The sequence below is a fragment of the Ptychodera flava genome, assembly GCF_041260155.1.
Source record: "Ptychodera flava strain L36383 chromosome 23 unlocalized genomic scaffold, AS_Pfla_20210202 Scaffold_23__1_contigs__length_28996876_pilon, whole genome shotgun sequence".
Lineage (NCBI taxonomy): Eukaryota > Metazoa > Hemichordata > Enteropneusta > Ptychoderidae > Ptychodera > Ptychodera flava.
In genome coordinates, this window is record NW_027248277.1 from 5,161,998 (window position 1) to 5,182,235 (window position 20,238).

A 20,238-nucleotide genomic window follows, 5' to 3' on the forward strand; every position below is an offset into this window, starting at 1 on the left:
ACAATGCCTGACAATGTCTGTATACTTCTAACATCCCACAGTGAAAACCAAGGATATAAGCTTTACGTGAGCTGTATTTAGTAAAACGACCATGACGTAAGAGTGATGTCAATTATGTTTTCTCTCTCTGTACTGACATTCTTCTTAAGAGAATACAGATGTTAATCAGTTTGTTATCGTGTTTAAATATGAATAAAGTTTTCACTTTGACCGGAACCAATTAGAGCACAATGATGAGATATTAGCATAAAAGTACCGAGCGAACAGAACTTAAAACTGTTTGAGTCGTTAAACGAAGTTCAAATTGGGAAAATCTGAGTTAACTGTGTCATGTTTAATTTGTTCGCTTTCAAAGCTTTCAACAACCCCTCACATAAAGTGGTATAGTCTCCCTTTAGAATAAAAACAAAAGCTGACGTGGGGAATATAACGCCTTTTACAATCAACATATATATAAACGTACAGAAGTGTAAAAAATGTACTCGACTTTTATCGACCTTGTTACTAATTTAGGAATATCCTATACGATAACTGAAAGAAAAAAGCGAGTCTGAGATTTTTACTATCTTCTTTTGTTTTCTGTACAATGCATTGAAAGAAACAAGAATAAGCATTAATTCCATTGTTGTATATTTTGACTAATGAAAACATATTAACATGTTTAGCGAAAACTAGACTTTCCGTATCGAGGCAATTGATAATTAGATTGGCAAAATTGGCACAAATGTTCTCAAAGACCAGATTTATGCCCTATTGGTGGTGTTCATGATCCAATGGGCCGCACGGCATGAGGGCGCTACTGTGCAGCTTACCCAAATATCTTGTTTTCACTTTCGCAACAAAGCAGCAGAAGAAAACATATTTCAGTATAAAATGTGCTCCTATTGCGTCATTACACCTAAAAAATAGAGACTGCATATATCTTAATGACACCCGTTCATGCCCCTGGAAGGGAGGGTGGCGGGGGTAGTGACTTTCTCATTTTGCTCTTTTATTTTCTTCCCACAAACAAACATGTAGCGCCTCCGATGTCAAAGTTTGTTGGTCTTTATTAATCTTCAATTTTGATGTCAAATTTACAACTGTTGTGACTAGGAATGTAAACGTCATAGTGTGCTCGACGTTTTTATACGGACTGCGGCGACTCAAACAGCTCTTGCGCGTATGTCTCTATTCTAAGCCAGTTGTCTTCTGCTAGATAATAGCACATTGATGGATGTTTTCTGAAAGTAAAATGACGAATTAATAGCTTCATTGAGATTTTTGATGGGCCGTAAGAGTGGTGCACAGAAACTTCTGTGATCTGCTATACATTCAAACAGTTGGACAACTAAATGTATACGCAAAATAGAGTGAACTGTGTTTGTCCGAGCGGTTTTGTGGTTTCTCCGCAAGGTGTCTGGGTGCCGTACGTTGTGAGTTTGAACCCGATTGAAAACACCGTATTTTCTAGTCTTGCTTGATAGCTCTGCTAGTGGATAGAATTGTTTCCGATGCTGTATTTCGCCCTCTCTAAGCAATTTATTCATTGCTTGGATAATGTTTGTGTGTTCGATGTGTGATAGGGAGTGAGTGATCCACGAACTCTTCAGCGTGTGGAAGGGTCGCAGTCAGAAAAAATGGTAACAACTACAAGCCCGGTTATTGAACCACTCCTTTGCAGAGTGGGGATATGGCCCAGCGGTTCTGTCTATTTCTGCTCCACTAGGTGACTGGCTTCCGTATGAGTCGAACCCGATTGAAAACACCGTATGTTAAATTCCTGGATTACTCCATATCATTATATATTTCTTTCTTTTTTGCCCCCGAAACAGCTTTGAATAAATATCTATATTTTCCGGTATTGTAGGAATATCATAAATTTTCAAAATATTTAATAGGTCAATTTGCTAGAACCGTCGCTGATATAGACGTGTGCATATGCTCAATATAACCATTTTAATCGTTGTTTTCGAATGTCAAAATATTAATCGATTCGTCTCAGTAACTTCTTCATGTTAAGATCTATGAAAACTTTCACATACTTTAGAAATAGCCATATTCAATATCCTACACTTTATACATTTTTCTTGAAATAATAATTGGATAATTGTTGGTAACAAACATCTGTTTCAACAGAGACAAGGGAAGCAGTTTCAGATTACTTCATATTATTAAGTTTGTCAACACTGCGTCGTACATGTAAACTGCAGATAGGGAGTTGTTGTTTATATTTGAATTCTAGTCCTGTTTAAAATTCAAGTCTACAATAAATATGCAGTCTACCCATGTACGGACTGAGTAATCAACTAAATACTAAATGTATGTTTCTGAATACGATTTTGTGTAGTTAAAAGCTAAACTATCGGGGAAGTCATAAACTTGTCCATTACTGTACATTGATTTTCAGCGATAAATGATGCCATCTTTTAACTCGGAGTTCAGTTACTCGTCACAGGAAAAGGTTTACAAGCAGGTGACTATAGTACGCAACATAATGTGATAACAGAAAGGAAAAGAACTAAAGCATCACAAATAACACACATATACATTTTAAATTTGTTGGCAATTTTTGAGACAGATATAATTTTGGAGGCTAGCAGTACTAAGAATACATGTGCCAGTTTAACCAGCTTGAGATATTTTACTGAGCTTGTTCATTTTGATGGTTTCTGCTATACTTTTGCTAAATTTAGTACATCAGCGAAAAACATGTTATTAAAATTACAAGTGAAAATGTTTGTGAAGAATATAAATATGCGAGTTTGCAACACTGCGCACACATCATGATATTACTGGGCAGCGCAAGAAACGGTAAACTGTACCAGGGTTTCAGTGAGTACTTTTAATACGGCTAGTTTTAAATCGGGTTCAAACACGCAACATACCGGCATCAGTCGCCTAGCGGAGAGGCCACAGAGAGAACCGCTCGGCTAAATCTCCACTCCCGAAAAAGAGTGGTTCAATAGCCGGCTAAGTTGTTACATTTTTCTGACTGAGACCGCTCCACACGTTGTAGAGTTTGTGAAGCACTCACAAACTTAACTTATAGCTATATTGCGTAGAGTCTTGATTTCTGATATCTTATATTATGCCTGAAATCGTCTTGGTCATATTGTGCCTTTATTGCTAGAAGTTTCCCCTGCTATAGTACCCTAAAGCTATAGTGTTCATTTTCCTTAAATTCATTTAAACACATATAGTTTCTGAAGTCCAACAGAAGGGAAGTTTTATGTTTATACGTTGTTCGAGTTGTTAAAGACACATTCCTCAATCACTTAATTTTGTAGAAATTATTGATGACATTACTAGTTAATTTGTGTCGGTTATTTTGTCATTGAACCGTTTATCATACTCGGTATTATGTGTTGAGAACTCAAAAATTAGCCATGGCACATCATACATGCAATGAGAATACAGCGCGTAGTTTATGATCTCTTATGACAGTCAGTGAGCCAATTTTTTTTTACATTACCCTTCTGGTATGCTGCTGCTTCTGTGGTCTCCTTTGAGGCCCGTGAGTTAACTATTTTTTAGTCTGGGGCCGTGTTGCCTATAAATAGACAATACAGTTAACAAATGAAAGCTTACACACTGCCATTCTGTATGTAAATATCGATACGTGTTACGTAATTAGTCTGCCTCGTCGCCTACTTTGCGCTGTGACTACTGAAATGTATTCTTGATTGATGAAAGTGATTCAAAGTTTTGAGAAAAATTAAGAAAAATCTTCTATTTCTTAGAGCTCTCGACCTTAATCATCTTTCATGTCTTCTCTTTACTTTTCAAGACATGCGGCTGGTGATCCTCTTCGCCACCCTGCTGCCAATCATTCTCTGTGACTCCGATGAACCGTACGTATCTGAGGAATGGAAGTGTTCGCATGTTACAGCGACTGAATATGATGGTGTCGTGATGAACGCAGTTATTCAACAGGAAATAGAATGCACGGAAGAGTTGTGGAATTTACGTGACGAACTTGAGGAAAAAACCCATTTGAGACCAATTACATTTACAAAACCATCGGACCGTTCATCGAGGGAACCAAATCATATCGACTCGCTGAGGTGGTAAAGACGAATTGGAAACAGCAAATTTGGTAAGTAAAGGATATAGTTCTGCCATAATCTCTACTTTTACGAAAGTGTTTTATTTGTTACTTTTGAACTATGTGGACGCGCTAAGAATGTGTTTCGTAAATAGAAACAGATTGAGGAGCGAAACGATAGACAGACTGGAGTAGATCCGGATAGAGCATTCCGAAGGATGTAGATTGTATTTCTTTTCAATATTTAATAGCTGTTTTAGTCCTCTTCCCAGAATGCTGGCTGTAACGACATATTTCTTTTCGCATTTAAATGCACCATGTACAAAAACACCTACTATGAAGTTCATTTCGTGATATATTATGTAACAAATATAGCAGTAGATTATCCAATTGTGTATTGTTGATTTTTTATGTTTCCCTTATAATACTATATGAACACACAAGTGTGCCTGTGCACGATTATATTGTGTCAATGTTTAGCAACATGTGTCCCTCTTTAACGTTTCAGGGATCCAGAATTAAAGGTGAGGAAGTGGTCATGTGTTTCAATGGAACGCTAGACTTCTATACCGGACACAAACTGAGGGCGAGAAGCAACAAAATGGACGTAAGTTACCTGTGACACGATAAGTTGTAATTTCCATCGTGTTCTAATATTTAAGTCGTTTGATTAAGAAAAAAGTCTCTTGTTCTACTGTTGTCATCATGTCGAAATGTTGAACTTGAACTTATCAAAACAGCCTGTATGTCTATGGTAACCAATTATTTTGTTTCCAAACGAATGTAAGTCAGCTAAATCACGTGACATTTTCATTATGATAACTTTTGCTATAAATGTCGAACTACAGTTTGTTGTTCTCTTCCAGCAAGCACACTGAGCAAAAGTATCAGGCTTGCCAACTCAGCCTGTAGATGTATATATATCAGTATTATTTGATATACTGCATCTCCGTAAATGTCTACAGAGTATTTATGTCAGGCATTTCACTAATGCTGTATTTGTGAGCCATAGGTTGTCGCGGGGCTCAAGATAAAGTTGCAACTCAAATGCAAATTAGAAAGCTTGGGTAAACGATGTTTGTCTGTATCAAGACTATGACTAACTGAGTCTTCTCGTGTATGTATGTATGTATGTATGTATGTATGTATGTATGTATGTATGTATGTATGTATGTGTGTGTGTGTGTGTGTGTGTGTGTGTGTGTGTGTATGTGTATGTATGTATGTATGTATGTACACGGAGTGAAGGACGGAAGGGCGGACGGGTAATGGGAGGGAGGGAGGGAAGGAGGGACGGGCGGAGTGGGAAAATGAACGGTAGGACGGAGGGAAGAAGAGACGCATGCGAGAATGGGATAAAACTTGATCACTACACCAGATAAAGAATCTTTATAAATGATACCATTGTACCTTTTGCACAAAGTTCAAATATTCTGGTTTTTCTCGACCACAGTTGAACAACAGGGACTGTGGTAGAGCTTACAATTTTAATTCTGCACGTCCGAACGTTGTTTGCGGAGTCGAACAAGAAACATAGTAATCTGGCGGCGAAGGACAATGGCCATCCTTATGGCCAGACCTTAGCAATAATCAGACAAGATCGAGTTAAATACATGACTTTGTGTTTCTATTTCACGATTTTTAAGGAATGTCCTGAGCGATTGGCTGGAGACATTTGGTGGAACCCTCCTGGAGAGATTACATGGTCTACGAGTGCGCAGTACTGCAGTCATACCCATCTCAATGACACATTCCTATACTATTGCTTGTACCACCATCCTGAAATTGATAAAGAAACATAGTGATAATTTTGGACGCCGGAACTATGCCAATGGAGAGCCTAGAATCAAAGTGAATTTTGACTTTTTCATTTCAACTGTCGAGACATTGTATCGCTGGTTCCCGTGATAGAGGAAATTGTTCAACAGTATCACATTATGCTTTTCATTTACCGTGGTATTGTCTAAATTCTTGTGTTAAAAATAAAAAATGCTCCTTATCAAACTTAAAGAATATGATATCTTTTCGTGCTTTGTAATTTCTGAAGCTGAAAAAATGAACATCAGTTCTATCATCAAGCAGAACTTGTGAGGTAGTAGACACTTTCTGTAGCCGATTGTAAATTTGGAAGACAACATTAACAATTATTTTCTCGTAGCCCTTACGGAAAATTGAGATCTACATCTAGTCCACATTAGATCTACAGTAGACTTTATTTTAATTGGGCAGTAGATGAACTGCTTCATCTACTTTTGTGCATACTAATGAGGTCATAGTTCAGAGAGTAGATGAAATGTAGACAAAATGTGGATGAAAAATTAGACGAAATTTAGATCTCAGGTAGATGAAATGTAGACAAGATGTAGATCTGTTGCTTCGTCTACTTTTGTGCATATTAATCATCAGGTCATAGTTTAGAGAGTAGATAAAATGTAGATGAAAGGCAGACAAGATGTAGATGGAATAAATTACGTATAGGATGTAGCTTAGACAAAGAACAAGAAATTAGTGAGGCATGGAGATCTTGCAAAAGTGTTGAAAATGAAAATGTAAGTATGTTAACATGTCAATCAATTTTTAGACTTTAAAAATTGATCGATGGCCATGGTGTAGCACAGGCTAGGGCTGCAGTTCATGATGAGTATCACAATATTGCATATCACAACAACATCTTCTTGATGTAATTTGCTGGCAACTTCACTGAGCACCATGGTATCAATGGACCTTTGCATAACATGAGATATCTCACGCTGGAAAAATCAATAATTCAATGACCGATCATGAGTGGTATTCAGGTCGAAATAGAGAGTAGAACATTGTGCATGCTTAGGCCTACTCAAATTTTTCAAATCTTTCTCAACTGTACATACATCATTACATGATTAACAGAACAAACTGCATACAAAGCATTTCAGTACATTCAACGAGGCTTTATTAAAACATTTAGAACTGAAATATTCTACATGTTACACAATCAAAATTCATATGGTCGTGGTATTAAAACAGGCGATCAACAAACCTTGCCTACCTCAACGCGGGCCTACCTTACAAGTTGCATTACAACAGTCAGTACACGTACTGCAGTACAGTACAGCTGTATACTGGCAGTGTAGAGGCACTGCCATCGTCAAGTTATCGATGCCAACCTATGTCTCAACCCGATGTAATTCTCGATCGGAACACTTTCTATGCATATCAGAATTGATGTCACATTGTTTCCAAGGTGTACAGATGACGAAAATGTGCTTGAAAAATAAGATTTGTTCAAGTACGAATGGTGAGCAGGCTGGCTTCTCTCTCCGATATGCATTGATATGCTGAACCGTTGAAAACATGGCGCCTTGTGATTGCGCATGCGCATAAGGTCAACTCTCACAGTTGACCCGGAAATCGAAGCCAGTTACAAGGTCATTTGCTCTTAAAGAGCAAGAGGTGGAGGCTGAAAGGTGGTGGGGAGATCAGTCCATGCGCGAACTCTCCATGAAAATGCAAGAAAATACGTCGCTCAGGTGAAGAAATTACTTAAAGCAGTACTGGTAATTTTTAAAGCTAACTCGTGTTATGCATGTGTACTGAAATGCCATTGCCAAAATAACACTGTAATGTAGTCTTATCTGTTACGTTTGTGGCAATGATAACAATGTCAATACAATTATTTGTAAGTTGACTGAAAGATAGGGCCGTGGCTGCTGATTTTCACACGATTCAGAAGTGACTCAATGATACTCAGAAAGTTTTATGCGAGGATAGTTTTGATTTTATTTTTTACAATTAAAAGCAGCTGGGATATCAAACAGGTTCGTTTGATTGTTTGTTGGATATGAAGCCGAGGAAATAAAGTTATTAGTTAACAAATAGCTCACTTGCATATTTATGAAGTTTTGTAATTAGTCACATAACTCCAAAAACAAAACTTACAAATTAGATCAGGGTCCAGCCCGTGGTTAGATGCTACTGTATTGACCCATCTGAAGAAAGTATCAATGAAAACATTGATTTTTTATTAGATTCACTTTAAAGTCACTTTTTCAAAAATTAATTACTGGATAATCTTTACATTTTTAACTTTACCACAAAATTGTAGTTTGATCCCTGTGATATTTTGTATTTGTGTTCCTCGAGTTAAACAGGAGAGCCTTAGGATGAAAAGAAATTAATTCACTAATTTCTTCTCTCTTGTTGTACAGTATATATTCAAATGTAAGAAAATGTCTTGTCTTTTACTGATGCCTTCTCGCATGGAGCCTGCAGTTTGCCAATCATAGAATTTTAAGGGATTGCATTGTTGGACATAGTATACAGCAAGAAACAGTACATTAGATTAAATGTACCGGTAGACAAGATGGTGATTTTTGAAGTAGAAGTGGATGAGTCTTTGTTTGCCTAAGTGAATTTTGTAGATGAAACTCCCTTAGATTGGATGGTAGATCAGTGTAGATCAAGCGCAGACGAAGTTAGTGCGAAATGTAGACATAGTCATGTCTGGTGTGGACAATATCTGTAGACAAAGCTTCATGTAGACAAACTGCTGTGGCTGTTCATCTACAAAACCCTGATGTAGATCTACATAAAGTCTACTGCAGACGGTCCGTAGATCTACTCTCATCTACTGTGGACATAGGTTTTCCGTAAGGGAGGTTCTGCAAGCCTCATTCTCTCTGTACCTCTCTGTCTCTCCTGTCATTCCACCTTCCTTCCTTTCTTCCTTCCCTTTAGTTTCTCTCCGACTCTCTCTCAGTCTCTCTCACTCTCTATCACTCTAGCCCTCTCTCTCTAGCCCCCCCTCTCTCTCTCTCTTTCTCTCTCTCTCTCTAGCCCCCCTCTCTCTCTCTCTCTCTCTCTCTCTCTCTCTCTCTCTCTCTCTCTCTCTCTCTCTCTCTAGCCCCCCTCCCTCTCTCTCTCTCTCTTTCTCTCTCTCTAACTCTCTCACTCAGACTCTCTTTTCGCAGGTTTTCAATTTTAAAATTTGTAAATTGACTTTTTTCTGATGTTGATGGTAATATCTGAAGGATACATTCCACAAAAAATACATCTTTCAACCGATCGGGACAATAATTACTGCGTTAACTTGTACGCCAATCACCGATCAAAACTTTCACATAGACTATATATGCTAACGATAACTTGCATTCTTGTACCGATATTTAGGGACGGGCAGTTTAAGGTTTACACTCTTAATGAGGGACCTGTAAACCAATTGGGGAAGATTCTGGCAGGCATCAAATGATTTAGGAGTTGTTAGGAGTTGTAATCATTGTTGAGTTTCTTTTCACAATGTGATCAATATTTATGCCAAAGCAAACCCTTTCGTTTGAATGCAATGCTACACTTGACCCGAGTTTGAGGGGCATATAAATATAATAAATGTAATATAAAACATAATAAATTTAAGGAATAAGCTTCAGCAGACTGTCATTGAAGTGGCAGGCTTTTGTGTAGTTTGTGATGGCCAAGTAACACAAGCCACTGGAGGCCAGCAAACCTTACCGTACCTAAGAGCTTGCAATGACTGTGGAAATGAAAGTTGTAATTCACAAACTCAACAAAATAGGTATTGTATTGCATATCTAAGGTTCATTTTGAATGGATTTGAAGATGCATACAGTGCAAGTGTCGCTTACAGATAACTTTAAATGACAGAACGGTTTTGTATGATGAGATTTTGTTCAGGTCTTCATGTTGTTCGACCGATGACATGACCAGGAAATTGCAACATCGAGGTTGAGATCCACCTTGATTGATCAGAACATATTTATTTTCATCATTACATACTCTTAATGACGAGATTTCATTCGAGTATAATAACCCCTTTATCATACATGCATGCTTTGCTTATGACTGTTTTTTTTCTATGGACGTTCCTAAATTAGGGACGAAATCAACTGAAATCGACCACGCTTGCTCCTCGCTATACTCATATAAGTTTCTTGCTAAGGAGTGATGCCAACATTATCACTTGTTAGTATTTTGATATTATTCCCGTGTTGGGCCATTGCACTTCAATGGAGGGTTTATTGCACACTTTTAAAGCGAACAATTTACTTTGTCGACCTCGCTGCTATATTTTGGTATGCCCCATACGATAACTGAAATAGCAAGTCTTGGATTACTATTTTTCACATTCCTGGCCGCTGGGAGTGCGGGATCGATGGTGTGTGAAAAATCGATCCCACACTTTCAGAAATCGTCCTACACTCTGCAGTAAACATTACACGAGCTCTGATTGGATGATGAACAGCCGATTTCGTTCCACTCCCAAATTTTATCCAATGGCACGACAAGTAACACACGGGAGATACTACAAAGTAAGTAGGTCAGAGTACAGTGGCAGACGACAGAGTTGTCACGATTTTTGATAATTTTGTACGTGTCCAATGTGAATTTAACGCATTTTGTGGTCATGTGAGAAAAAGAATCTCACACACCAAGGACCTGGGATCAGATTTCTCACACTCATTGGGGATATTTTGTCTCACACATGCATGCGGCTCGTGTGAGACAAAAAATCCCCAACGAGTGTGAGAAATCTGATCCCAGGTTCTTGGGGGTGTGAGATTCTATTAGTCTGCTTTTGTTTTCTGACAGATTGAAATCTTACTGTCTGCTTTTGTTTTGTGAGAGATAACATTTAAAGAAAAATCGATGAGAATTAATTCCATTGTTGTGTCTTTTGACTGTTAAAAATTCTTTTTTGACGTTTTTACGGATACTGGACAGACTGTATTAAGGCAATTGATAACTAGCTTGCCAAAATTTGCAGAAAGATACAGACAGACCAGATCGATGCTGTATTAATTGTTTTCATGGACTAACGGCCGGCATGGCGTGACAACGCAACTGCACAGCTTACCCGAATATCCTGACTTTACTTTCATAGCAAAGCAGCAGAAAAATAATATTGCAATATAAATGAGCTCGTTTTGCGTCACCACACCACAAAACTAGAGACGGCATGCGTGTCTTGAAGACCTTCATTCATGCCCTTGGAGGGGAGGGGATTTCGTGACTTCCACATTTTGCTCTTTACTTTTCTTCCTTCAAAACGAACATGTAGCCCCTTTCATGTCAACGTCTGTTGGTTTCCATTAATCTTCCACTTTGATATCAAAATCTACACCTTTGGTGACCATGAATATACACGTTATATAGTGCTCGACGCTTTTGTACGGACTACAGTGACTAGAATAGCACTAACGCACGGGTTTCTATCATATGCCATTTGTCCTCTGTTTGATGGGTATTTTCTGACAAACAAAATACAGAGTTAATGCGTGTGGTGCACTGATACTTCTGTGACTTGCATATTAGGGCCTTTACTTTGACGTTATACGCTAAATACAGTGTACTGTAATTATGGTTCTTTTATTACTCCATTTTATTCTATTTTTAAGTGTTTGCCCCAAATACCGCTTTGAATAAACGTGTATATTTTCCAGAGCTGTTGAAATCTAATAAATTTTCAACATTTTCATCTGGTCAATTTGCTAAATTCGTCGCCGACAGACACGTCTGCATATGCTCTATACAACCATTTATCATTATTTTTAAATGTCAAAAGTTTTACCTATTCGTTTTGTAACTCTTCATTGTAAAGGTGTTACGAACCTTTCACGTACTTTAGTAATAGCTGCATCTGATATCCTTCACTGTTCATTGCCCTTAAAATTGCCTTGTGTAGCTCAAATTGTGCCTTTTGCGAAAGAGATAATTGGAACAGCTGAATACTATTTTATACTATTTAGCTTGTCAACACGTCTCCCTCAATTCCATACACAAACAGGCCAGAGGACGTTCTCTATTAGTGCCTCAGGTTTCTGGAACTCACTTCCTGATGATATTCAGTGCAGCCACAATGTTGACATTTTTAAAGCTCAGCTGAAATGTTTTATTCGGGATAATATGATAAATATAACTTGTGTTTTTCATTCTCTTTGCTTTGTTGATATTTTAAATATTTTATTTATATTTTATTTTGTCTGCTATTTGCCTTCACTGTTTTTTTAACACTAATTGGATTTGAATTCTGTGTGTTTAATTAGGACCCCATGGGAGATTACAGCCTTATTGGGTAATTGTAACTCGATTTAAGCATGTAAACGGGTAATCCTTTAAAGTGAAATAAATAAATAAATAAATAATAAATACGTGTAAAATTCAGTGTTATTGTTTACATTTGAATTATAGTCCGGATCAGAATTAAAATGTCAACAATACATATACAGTCTACAAGATATTGTCGTTAAACGCAAAAATATTGAAAAGGAAAATCAAACCCCTACTTGCCCTTTACAGTAGGTGAATGATGTCATCTTTTTCACTCTGATTCCCGTCACTCGATACTGAAAAGAATTCAAATACTGACAAGGACAATACGATATAATAATATTGTGGGTAAGAGAAAAGAAAAACACTAAAATATGGCAAAAAAATAAATGTATAAATATGTTTTTTTTTCGGCAATTTGTGTGATAGATGTAATTTTGAAGGCTATTAATACATTAAGTCTACTTATGAAACGGTGGCATGCTTTAATTTCTGAAGTGGGACCATTCATGTTGACGTTTTCTGCTCTGCCAAACTTTTTGCTAAATTTGGTGTATCAGGGTAAAAACGATCTCAAAATTATAAAAAGAAAACCTGTTCAGGAATAAAAATGTGCTGGTGTGAAACACTGAGCAGATGTCGCTCCATTGTTGTGCAGCCCATGAACCAGTAGATTCTACCTTTCTTGCAGTGAGTACTTTACACTAATAATTCTATTACTAACATGGCTTCGTCGTTTTTCTATTGTCATGCCTGACTGAAACCGTCTTGGGTAAATTGCGCCTATAGATTACAAGAATTTTCCCTTTGTCATATTACCCTAGAACCATCGTGATTACTTTTCTTGAAATCCATCCAAGGAAACTCATATGCCATTAGTTTCTAACATTGAAAGTCCGGTTCTGAAATCATATGATTAATCGTCTTTGGTGTTAAAGTCGCAATTCTCAACCTAAAATAATTGCGTAAATTATTGACGACATCACTAGTTCCATGGTGTCGGTCTTTTGTCTTGAACCATTTGTCAAGTTAAGCGTTTGATAAAATTCAAAACCATTCATGCCAACAATAATTTAAATACGGCGCCTACTTTCTGGTTTCCGACCAAGGTAGAATGGAAAGACAGTCGGATTGACAGTCAGGTTTTAATAGAACCCTTCTGATATGCTGCTTGCGTGGTCTCCTATTAGGTGGCCTGTGAGGTAACCAATGATGTAAAAGTCTCCTTGCGAAAAATTGGGACAATTTTAATATTCACAATGTAGATAAAAAGGGCCACTTTAATTAAAACATTAATAAGTGTTCCTTAGGTCACCGTGAGATTGAAAGTTCCACCGGGAAAGTTGAAGCAAAAGATTGAAGTCTCCGTTTTCTAGGCTCACGTGACCTTATCAATCGTTTGTCCGTAGAAAATCAATTAAAATTTGTTTTTTTCCATCTTCAAGACATGCTTTTCGCGATCCTTTTGGCCACCCTGTTGCCAATCGTTCTCTGTGACTCCGATGAACCTTTCGTGTCTGAGGAATGGAAGTGTTCACATCTTTCAGTGACTGAGTATGATGGTGTCGTGATAAACGTAGTTGTTCAACAGGAAGTAGATTGCACGGAAGAGTTGTGGAACTTACCTGAAAGACTTGAGAAACTTGAACCATTTGAGACTAAGGTTCTTTACAAAGCAATTGGTCCGTTCATTGAGGGAACCAAAACATATCGACTCGTGGACGTGGTGCAAGACAAATTAGACACGGCCGATCTGGTGAGTAGAAGACATAGTTCTTTCACTAATCTCTGTGTTTTGCGCAAGAGTTTTTACTTGTGTTTGACGTTGTGAAGGCGCGAGATTACCTGTTTCCGAGACAGAGGCTGAAGCAGAGTCGGAGAGTTAAACGGACAGCCTAAGAGAGAGATCCACTGACAGAGCCAAGTGTTGAGGAACACAGATACGTATTTCGTTTTCGTTTCATCATTATATGTGTGAAATCTTCAAATCTTTTTACCTATTCTTAGAATGCTCTTGGTAGCGACAGATTTGTTTAAGCATTTCTAATGCGCAAACTACAAAAAAGACATGTTCCTTTCCGTGGCATACTCTATGATAGAACCCCATCGTCTTGAAGGGCGCCCTGGGTCGTTCAAAGGAATATCGTGTACTTTGCCTGTACGTTTCCTCGCGACTGTCGGTAGAATACACCGTATCCCATGGGATCTAAGATCTCAGAATCAGAGTCTGAGTAGGGTACGGCTGAACTGCATACATGCTTCGGTTGGGACGGGGGTGAACGGACAGCATCTGGCGAAGAAAGACGCGATGACGAGTTGTTTTCTGTGGCCACGATGTTGAATGTGAAGTTGAAGACCCTCCGGTGATATGAGTATTAGAGAATAGCCAGGGTAACTATTTTTGAACTTGCTGGCGACACCATTGCTAGGATTACAAAGTACTGATCGCGCGTTGGCTGTTCCCCGTCTCAGTGACGAAGACAAAGGGGCAGGTAATGAGAAACCGCTAAATATGGAACTACGAAATCTGATTGGTTAAACCAAGGGGTACTGTCATAGGCTGTTCAATTTTACTTGGAAGTAAAGCTAAAATTACCACATCTTCATGATGCAAACATGGCTAGAATTCAATCAAGGATTTAATAATCATACTGAAAAGTATTTAACTATTGGCAGCTACCAGACTGGAGTAAAAAGGACGCACTAACGAACATGCGCGATTAACAACTTCCGGGAGACCAAAAACTAGCACATTTCAAAATCTTTGATTGCCATGTTCTGCGTACACGATCTATGGCTGCAGACGACCAGAACAACATTACCTCGACTGAGGGTGCTTCTATCTAAAAGAGGGATCTGACTTACAACAACAATGGCGGTTTGCCTGTATCTGCGTCTTAGTACGTGCTGCTTTTATGGTCTCGTGTTACCCTGTGAATAGCGAAATCGCCACATTTTTACAGGAGCCGATCTATGGAGATGGGTACGGGTGATGTGGGGATCTATCGCTCACGTTGCTGGCCACAGACATTTGTCTGTGACATGGCCAACACTGGTACTACACTATCACTTGTCGATGTGCTCCGTTGCATTTGAAATATTTTGGGGTTTTTTTGCAATCCGACGTATAAACAACGTCCACTCTTACTCTCAGTCAAAGACGAGATGTCACAAATGAAAATATAGATGCATAGAGGCATTTGCATTGACTCGTACTTGCCAATATCAAAGCCAAATATATATATATATATATATATATATATATATATATATATATATATATATATATATATTGCTCTTAAAGGCCACCGGCCAAAATTGCAGCTTTACGGTACAAGTACAAAAATATTAATAACAAGAGAAAGAGTACATAACACAGTTAGAAAAACTCTTTTCTCAGTTTGTCTACTTTATAGAAACGATGCGAGCTTGAAAATGTCTGAACTGTTAGAGGAAGACATCAGAGAATAAAACTTGTCTAGAGTTGGGTGTGAATAAGACCAACGTGGTAAATATTGCAATCTTAGCCGCCGATATAATGGGCATATACAGATAAAGTGATATTCGTCCTCTATTTCATACAAGTCACAAATTTTACAAGTTTATCTTCGAAAACAGTACCCAGGGCTTTATCTTTCTCGATGTCAAGAACTTCTGAGACAGGCAAGGGCTCTCTTAAATTAGAAAAACATAGTCAAAGCTAAATATGTGTTAAAGACCTCCGAGATTATTGAATGGGATGACTTTAATTGATTTGCAAAAGGCATTCGATAAGGTTGATCATGGCATCTGGTACATAAATTGAAAGCAATAGGTTTGAATAACAAGGCGATTGATTGGTTCAAATCACATTTGACTGACAGACAAAAGGTGCTTACCGTGAAATGGTAGACTTAATCTAATTGGATCGAATTAATCATCGCGTTCCAAATAGGATCGATATTTTGGTCCCCTGCTGTTCGGCTGCCAATTGTCATCTTTCATCATATGCTGATGATTCTTCATTTCTTGTCATTGGAAGCAATTATCATAGACAAATCAGTATACTTTAAGCCTAGATTGCAAAGTTTAAACGAATAGTTGATCGGCAATAGACTATCTTTGCAAATGTTTTAAACCGAGTCGATTATTTTTTGGTCCAGCCATAAATTGAGGAGCTATTCCGAACTGAACATCACCTGGAACTAGTATTGTTGCCAAAGACGTTGTAAGCTATCTGAGGCTGATTTAGATCAGAGACTGTAGGATGACAACATGGCCAGACGCATATCCAGAAAGCGAATTTTTGACTCAAGTTCCTATACCATAAACGTTGTTTGCTTGATTTTGAAACTGGGAAACTTATAACCAGCGGTTTAATTAACTGTATTTATGACTACACATGTGCGTATTGGTTTTTGGGACTTAATGCAACGACAAAATGTCGCTTAAGTAGAATACAAAACACAATTATCAGATTTGTTTGAAACTGCATACCCGTGCAGACATTTATGTCACTCATTTTGAGAAATTAGACTGGCTTCCAGTTGGATAAAGGGTTGCAAATTTAAGCTAAACTTGATGCATAAGGTAGTTCTTGATCAAGGACCGTCTGATTTGTCGTCAACTGTTTATCATAAGACAAAATGTACATAATCATAGCACTCGATGCGGAAATGTTTCTGTCTATATACCATTTAGAGCTAAAGTCTGTCAAAATGGGTTTCATTATTCAGCATCACAATTCTGGAATAATCCTGCAACATCAGAATTTTTTTTTAAATTTGTGCCTTTAAACGAAAGGTAAAGTTTCAAAGAACTACTTACACAGTGTTCTTGTTGCAAGATTCAACAATGAGTATTGTCAGCTCTTGTCCTTGTTTTGGTGTTCTTACTTGGGTTATTTTGTTTCTGTGTTAAGTGTCAATTTTTTCGTGTGTTTTTTATTGTTATTTGAGGTCGTTTATTATTCTAGACCACATTTGAAATCAGTCCTTAGACTTTTCTGCGTTATCCATGTGCAAACAGATTTTGATTGTGAGTTTGTTTATATTAGCTATTGTTAATGTACGTTCAAAATATTTTACACTGTGTTTTTTACTATTCTAGCAAAATAAATAAAATAAAAAAATGAAGAAATACGTCATCAACCATGAACTGAAAATTTGACTGACTTTGTGAGACGTTAAATGTAAAATGTGTCCAGTAAACATTTATGTTACTTTAAGCGACGAACGACTGGGGAAAAATAACGGGTACATCACAGGCCAATCAATGTGTAATGATTGACATACTTGTCCTTCACGCTGTGTCAAACTTTCAGTTCATGTAACTTTAATACACAGATCCGTAATTGGTAGCCTTCACACCTAATTAAGATTTATTAATAAAAATAATCTGCATATCAGTGTTCACATCTATGCTCACACAAAAAAGTAATTGGACTCACTGAAATTCTACCCGATGAAATACCTCTACTAGCCGATGAAATAAATTTGTATTGCATCAAACGTAAAGTAGGAAGACTTAATGTATTAAATGTATCGTCTTCGGCTTGCATTTGTATGGCTCCGTATAAAATACTTATGTACCATGTACCATGTACATACTCATGTAACTCGAACCAAAAAGTTCAGGATATCGGTACAAATATCCTCACTGCGTCTTTCACAGGTTTTATGTTTTGCTTTTAATACCATATAAGACAATCGCCTGTGTTTCTTCACGTTATATCCAATTAATATTTAGCAATTGTGTCACATTTTTCACGTTTTAGGGATCAAGGATTGTAGGTGAAGAAGTGGTCATGTGTTTCAATGGAACCGTGGACCTGTATACCGGACACTTTGGGTTGACAACTAGCAAAAGAATGGACGTAAGTAAGCTGTGCCTCGATACCTCGTAACTGTGCAGCTTTTGCACAAAACGTAAATCATTTGCTTTTCGAGAACACGGTACAATCATAGTTCCTCGAGTTATAGGAACCGTGTTTGAACTGAAGTGATATTTCACATTTATAAAAAATAGTCATAACTTAATCACAATTCACGAGCAGTGTTGTTTCAAGTGAGATCTCCTTGATGGCGATAGTGAGTGACCATCCTAATAGCCTGACAATAACAAAGAAGAGAAGACCGAGTTGAATACATGATATTATGTTTCTCTTTCACGTTTTTTAAAGCAGTGCCCTGAGCTATTGGCTGGAGACATCTGGTGGCATCCTTCTGGAGAGATTACATGGTCTTCAAGTGTGGTTTACTGCATGCATACCCATCGTGATGATTACTTCCTGTACTATTGCTTGTACCACCATCCAGAAGTTGATATCGAAAAATGATGACAAATTTTGGATACAGGAACAATGCCGATGGACACCCGAGAATAAAAATGGAGTCATTATTTTTAAAGTTTCTTTTAAGCTGTTAGGACACTGTAGGGCTGATTCCCTCGACATACATTATGTAGCTGCATATTAAGGGCTTACATTTGTTATTTGCCATTACACTGTCTAAGTTGTTCTGTGAAATAATTGGAATGGTGCATTATCCATCCTAAAGAGGAGGATAATGTTTCATACACTGTGATTGCTGAAGCTTAGAAATCATTAAAGGGCCATTATTTGTAACATTTGACCATTTTTTACCTTGGAAAATTCCATGTTGGAGGCTCATATTTGTTGCAAAATTTTGTTTTACGAAGAAACAAACATGATTAGTGATGTTATAGCCACATAAAACTGCTAATTTTTGTTCAAACGTGTTGCCCTTCCGAGCTCGTTTGTTGACGTCTGGCATGCTCAGCGTGCCGGGGAGAACGCAGATATGGTGACGCCGCGATCACGCAAGATGTACAAGTTCACGTTTATTGCGGGATCAAAACAACATTGCGTCGTGGATTGCCAGACATCTGGCTACCCAACGTGCTCGGACAATGGACTGCGACGTAAGTACCGGGCATAAGTAATGAATATTTATTTTGAAATTGCTGTAAATGGCTCGCGCAGGTGCAGAAGAATGCCTACGTTGCAATCCGCGTGTCAACAGAGTTTGTATTTCTGTCCGGACAAAAATTGAAATTTTCGTTGTAAAATCACATGTTATTTAGTTGTAGGGCACGTAATGTTTCCGAATGATATGCGATTCTCTGTTATTTGACAGGCTATTCAACATGAGCCAGTGATCATTTCAATCAAAACTAACGGAAAAATCGCCAGAAGATACAGCTAATGGAACTTTAATAAAAACCTTCAGTAGAACTTGTGAAATAGTACACACTTACCGTAACCGGTTTTAAATTTGGAAGACGACAAAAGTTGCATAGTACTCTCTCTCTCTCTCTCTCTCTCTCTCTCTCTCTCTCTGTTCTATTTTTAGTCTGAAAACTGATACAATATGATTTTTATCTGATCGGAATAGTAACATCAGTCAATTCTATATTACACATCGCTAAAAGGCATCTTCCGACTACACTGTGACTAGACTTAGATTAATACTTTGTGAAAGGATATCATGTAGTGTATGACTTCTACATTAACTTGAATTCCAATTACCCTTTCGGACAATCAAAAAAGTGTATTGTTGCTCGATATACGTCTAGTCAGAACTCTTACACCGATATTTAGCAACCGGGATTTGTGTTGAAATTCACGATGGCTGCTCGTGAGGAAAGAAAGATATCTGCGGAGAACAAAATGCTCTCAACAATTTGCAGCCATGGTAATGATTTGAAAACGATTAACAGAAAGGTCAGCGAAAAAGCATTAATATTTTGGTAATATGAAAACAAATTGTCAAATTGTTGGAACTGAAAAAACTTTGAATCCTTAATGCATCGTCCTAGGATCAAATAGTGTATTCCTCATGTTCCTGCATTGCCTAATGAGATCTAATCAACGTTAACAACCTTGTGTCCCTCTTGAATCTGTAAACCTGATATCGTATTATATCTACGATATTATGAATCTTGCGAGAGCATTTATTAAAGCGATCACTGAATTATGTATGTCTGACATCTTGCTTATTGTAGTACACATTAGACTGAACGTCTTAAACTTTTGCTAAAATTCCAAATAAAAACTTACGTTTTTATCAAAACAAATATAAGTAGAAGGGGATCGGTCTAGAAATATTTGAACTAAATAAACAAAGTGCCATAGAACTACCGATATTCGAAACTTAAAATAGTCGCAA

The 20,238-nt window shown here is 37.6% G+C and overlaps 1 protein-coding gene and 1 long non-coding RNA gene across 2 annotated transcripts; both read left to right on the plus strand.

Annotated features, from left to right (window-relative positions):
• The first annotated feature begins 2,761 nt into the window (after positions 1–2,761).
• On the plus strand, positions 2,762–6,017 carry LOC139124201 (uncharacterized). Its single transcript, XR_011549883.1, has 4 exons — positions 2,762–2,814; positions 3,770–4,078; positions 4,536–4,634; positions 5,674–6,017. It is a non-coding gene; the product is annotated as an uncharacterized lncRNA (long non-coding RNA).
• A 6,696-nt stretch (positions 6,018–12,713) lies between these two features.
• LOC139124253 (uncharacterized) lies at positions 12,714–18,556 on the plus strand. Its single transcript, XM_070690393.1, has 4 exons — positions 12,714–12,760; positions 13,516–13,826; positions 17,826–17,924; positions 18,234–18,556. Exons 2-4 carry the CDS (start codon positions 13,518–13,520, stop codon positions 18,384–18,386), a joined length of 561 nt encoding a protein of 186 aa, XP_070546494.1. The 5' UTR covers positions 12,714–12,760; positions 13,516–13,517; the 3' UTR covers positions 18,387–18,556.
• The last annotated feature ends 1,682 nt before the right edge of the window (positions 18,557–20,238 follow it).

What these genes read in the sequence shown, in the direction of transcription:
- LOC139124253 (XM_070690393.1), top strand. Translation starts at nt 13,518, where the DNA reads ATGCTTTTCGCGATCCTTTTGGCCACCCTGTTGCCAATCGTTCTCTGT. An exon ending in AATTAGACACGGCCGATCTG is followed by an intron (nt 13,827 to 17,825) that starts GTGAGTAGAAGA and finishes TTCACGTTTTAG; the next exon opens with GGATCAAGGATTGTAGGTGA. An exon ending in CAACTAGCAAAAGAATGGAC is followed by an intron (nt 17,925 to 18,233) that starts GTAAGTAAGCTG and finishes TTTTTAAAGCAG; the next exon opens with TGCCCTGAGCTATTGGCTGG.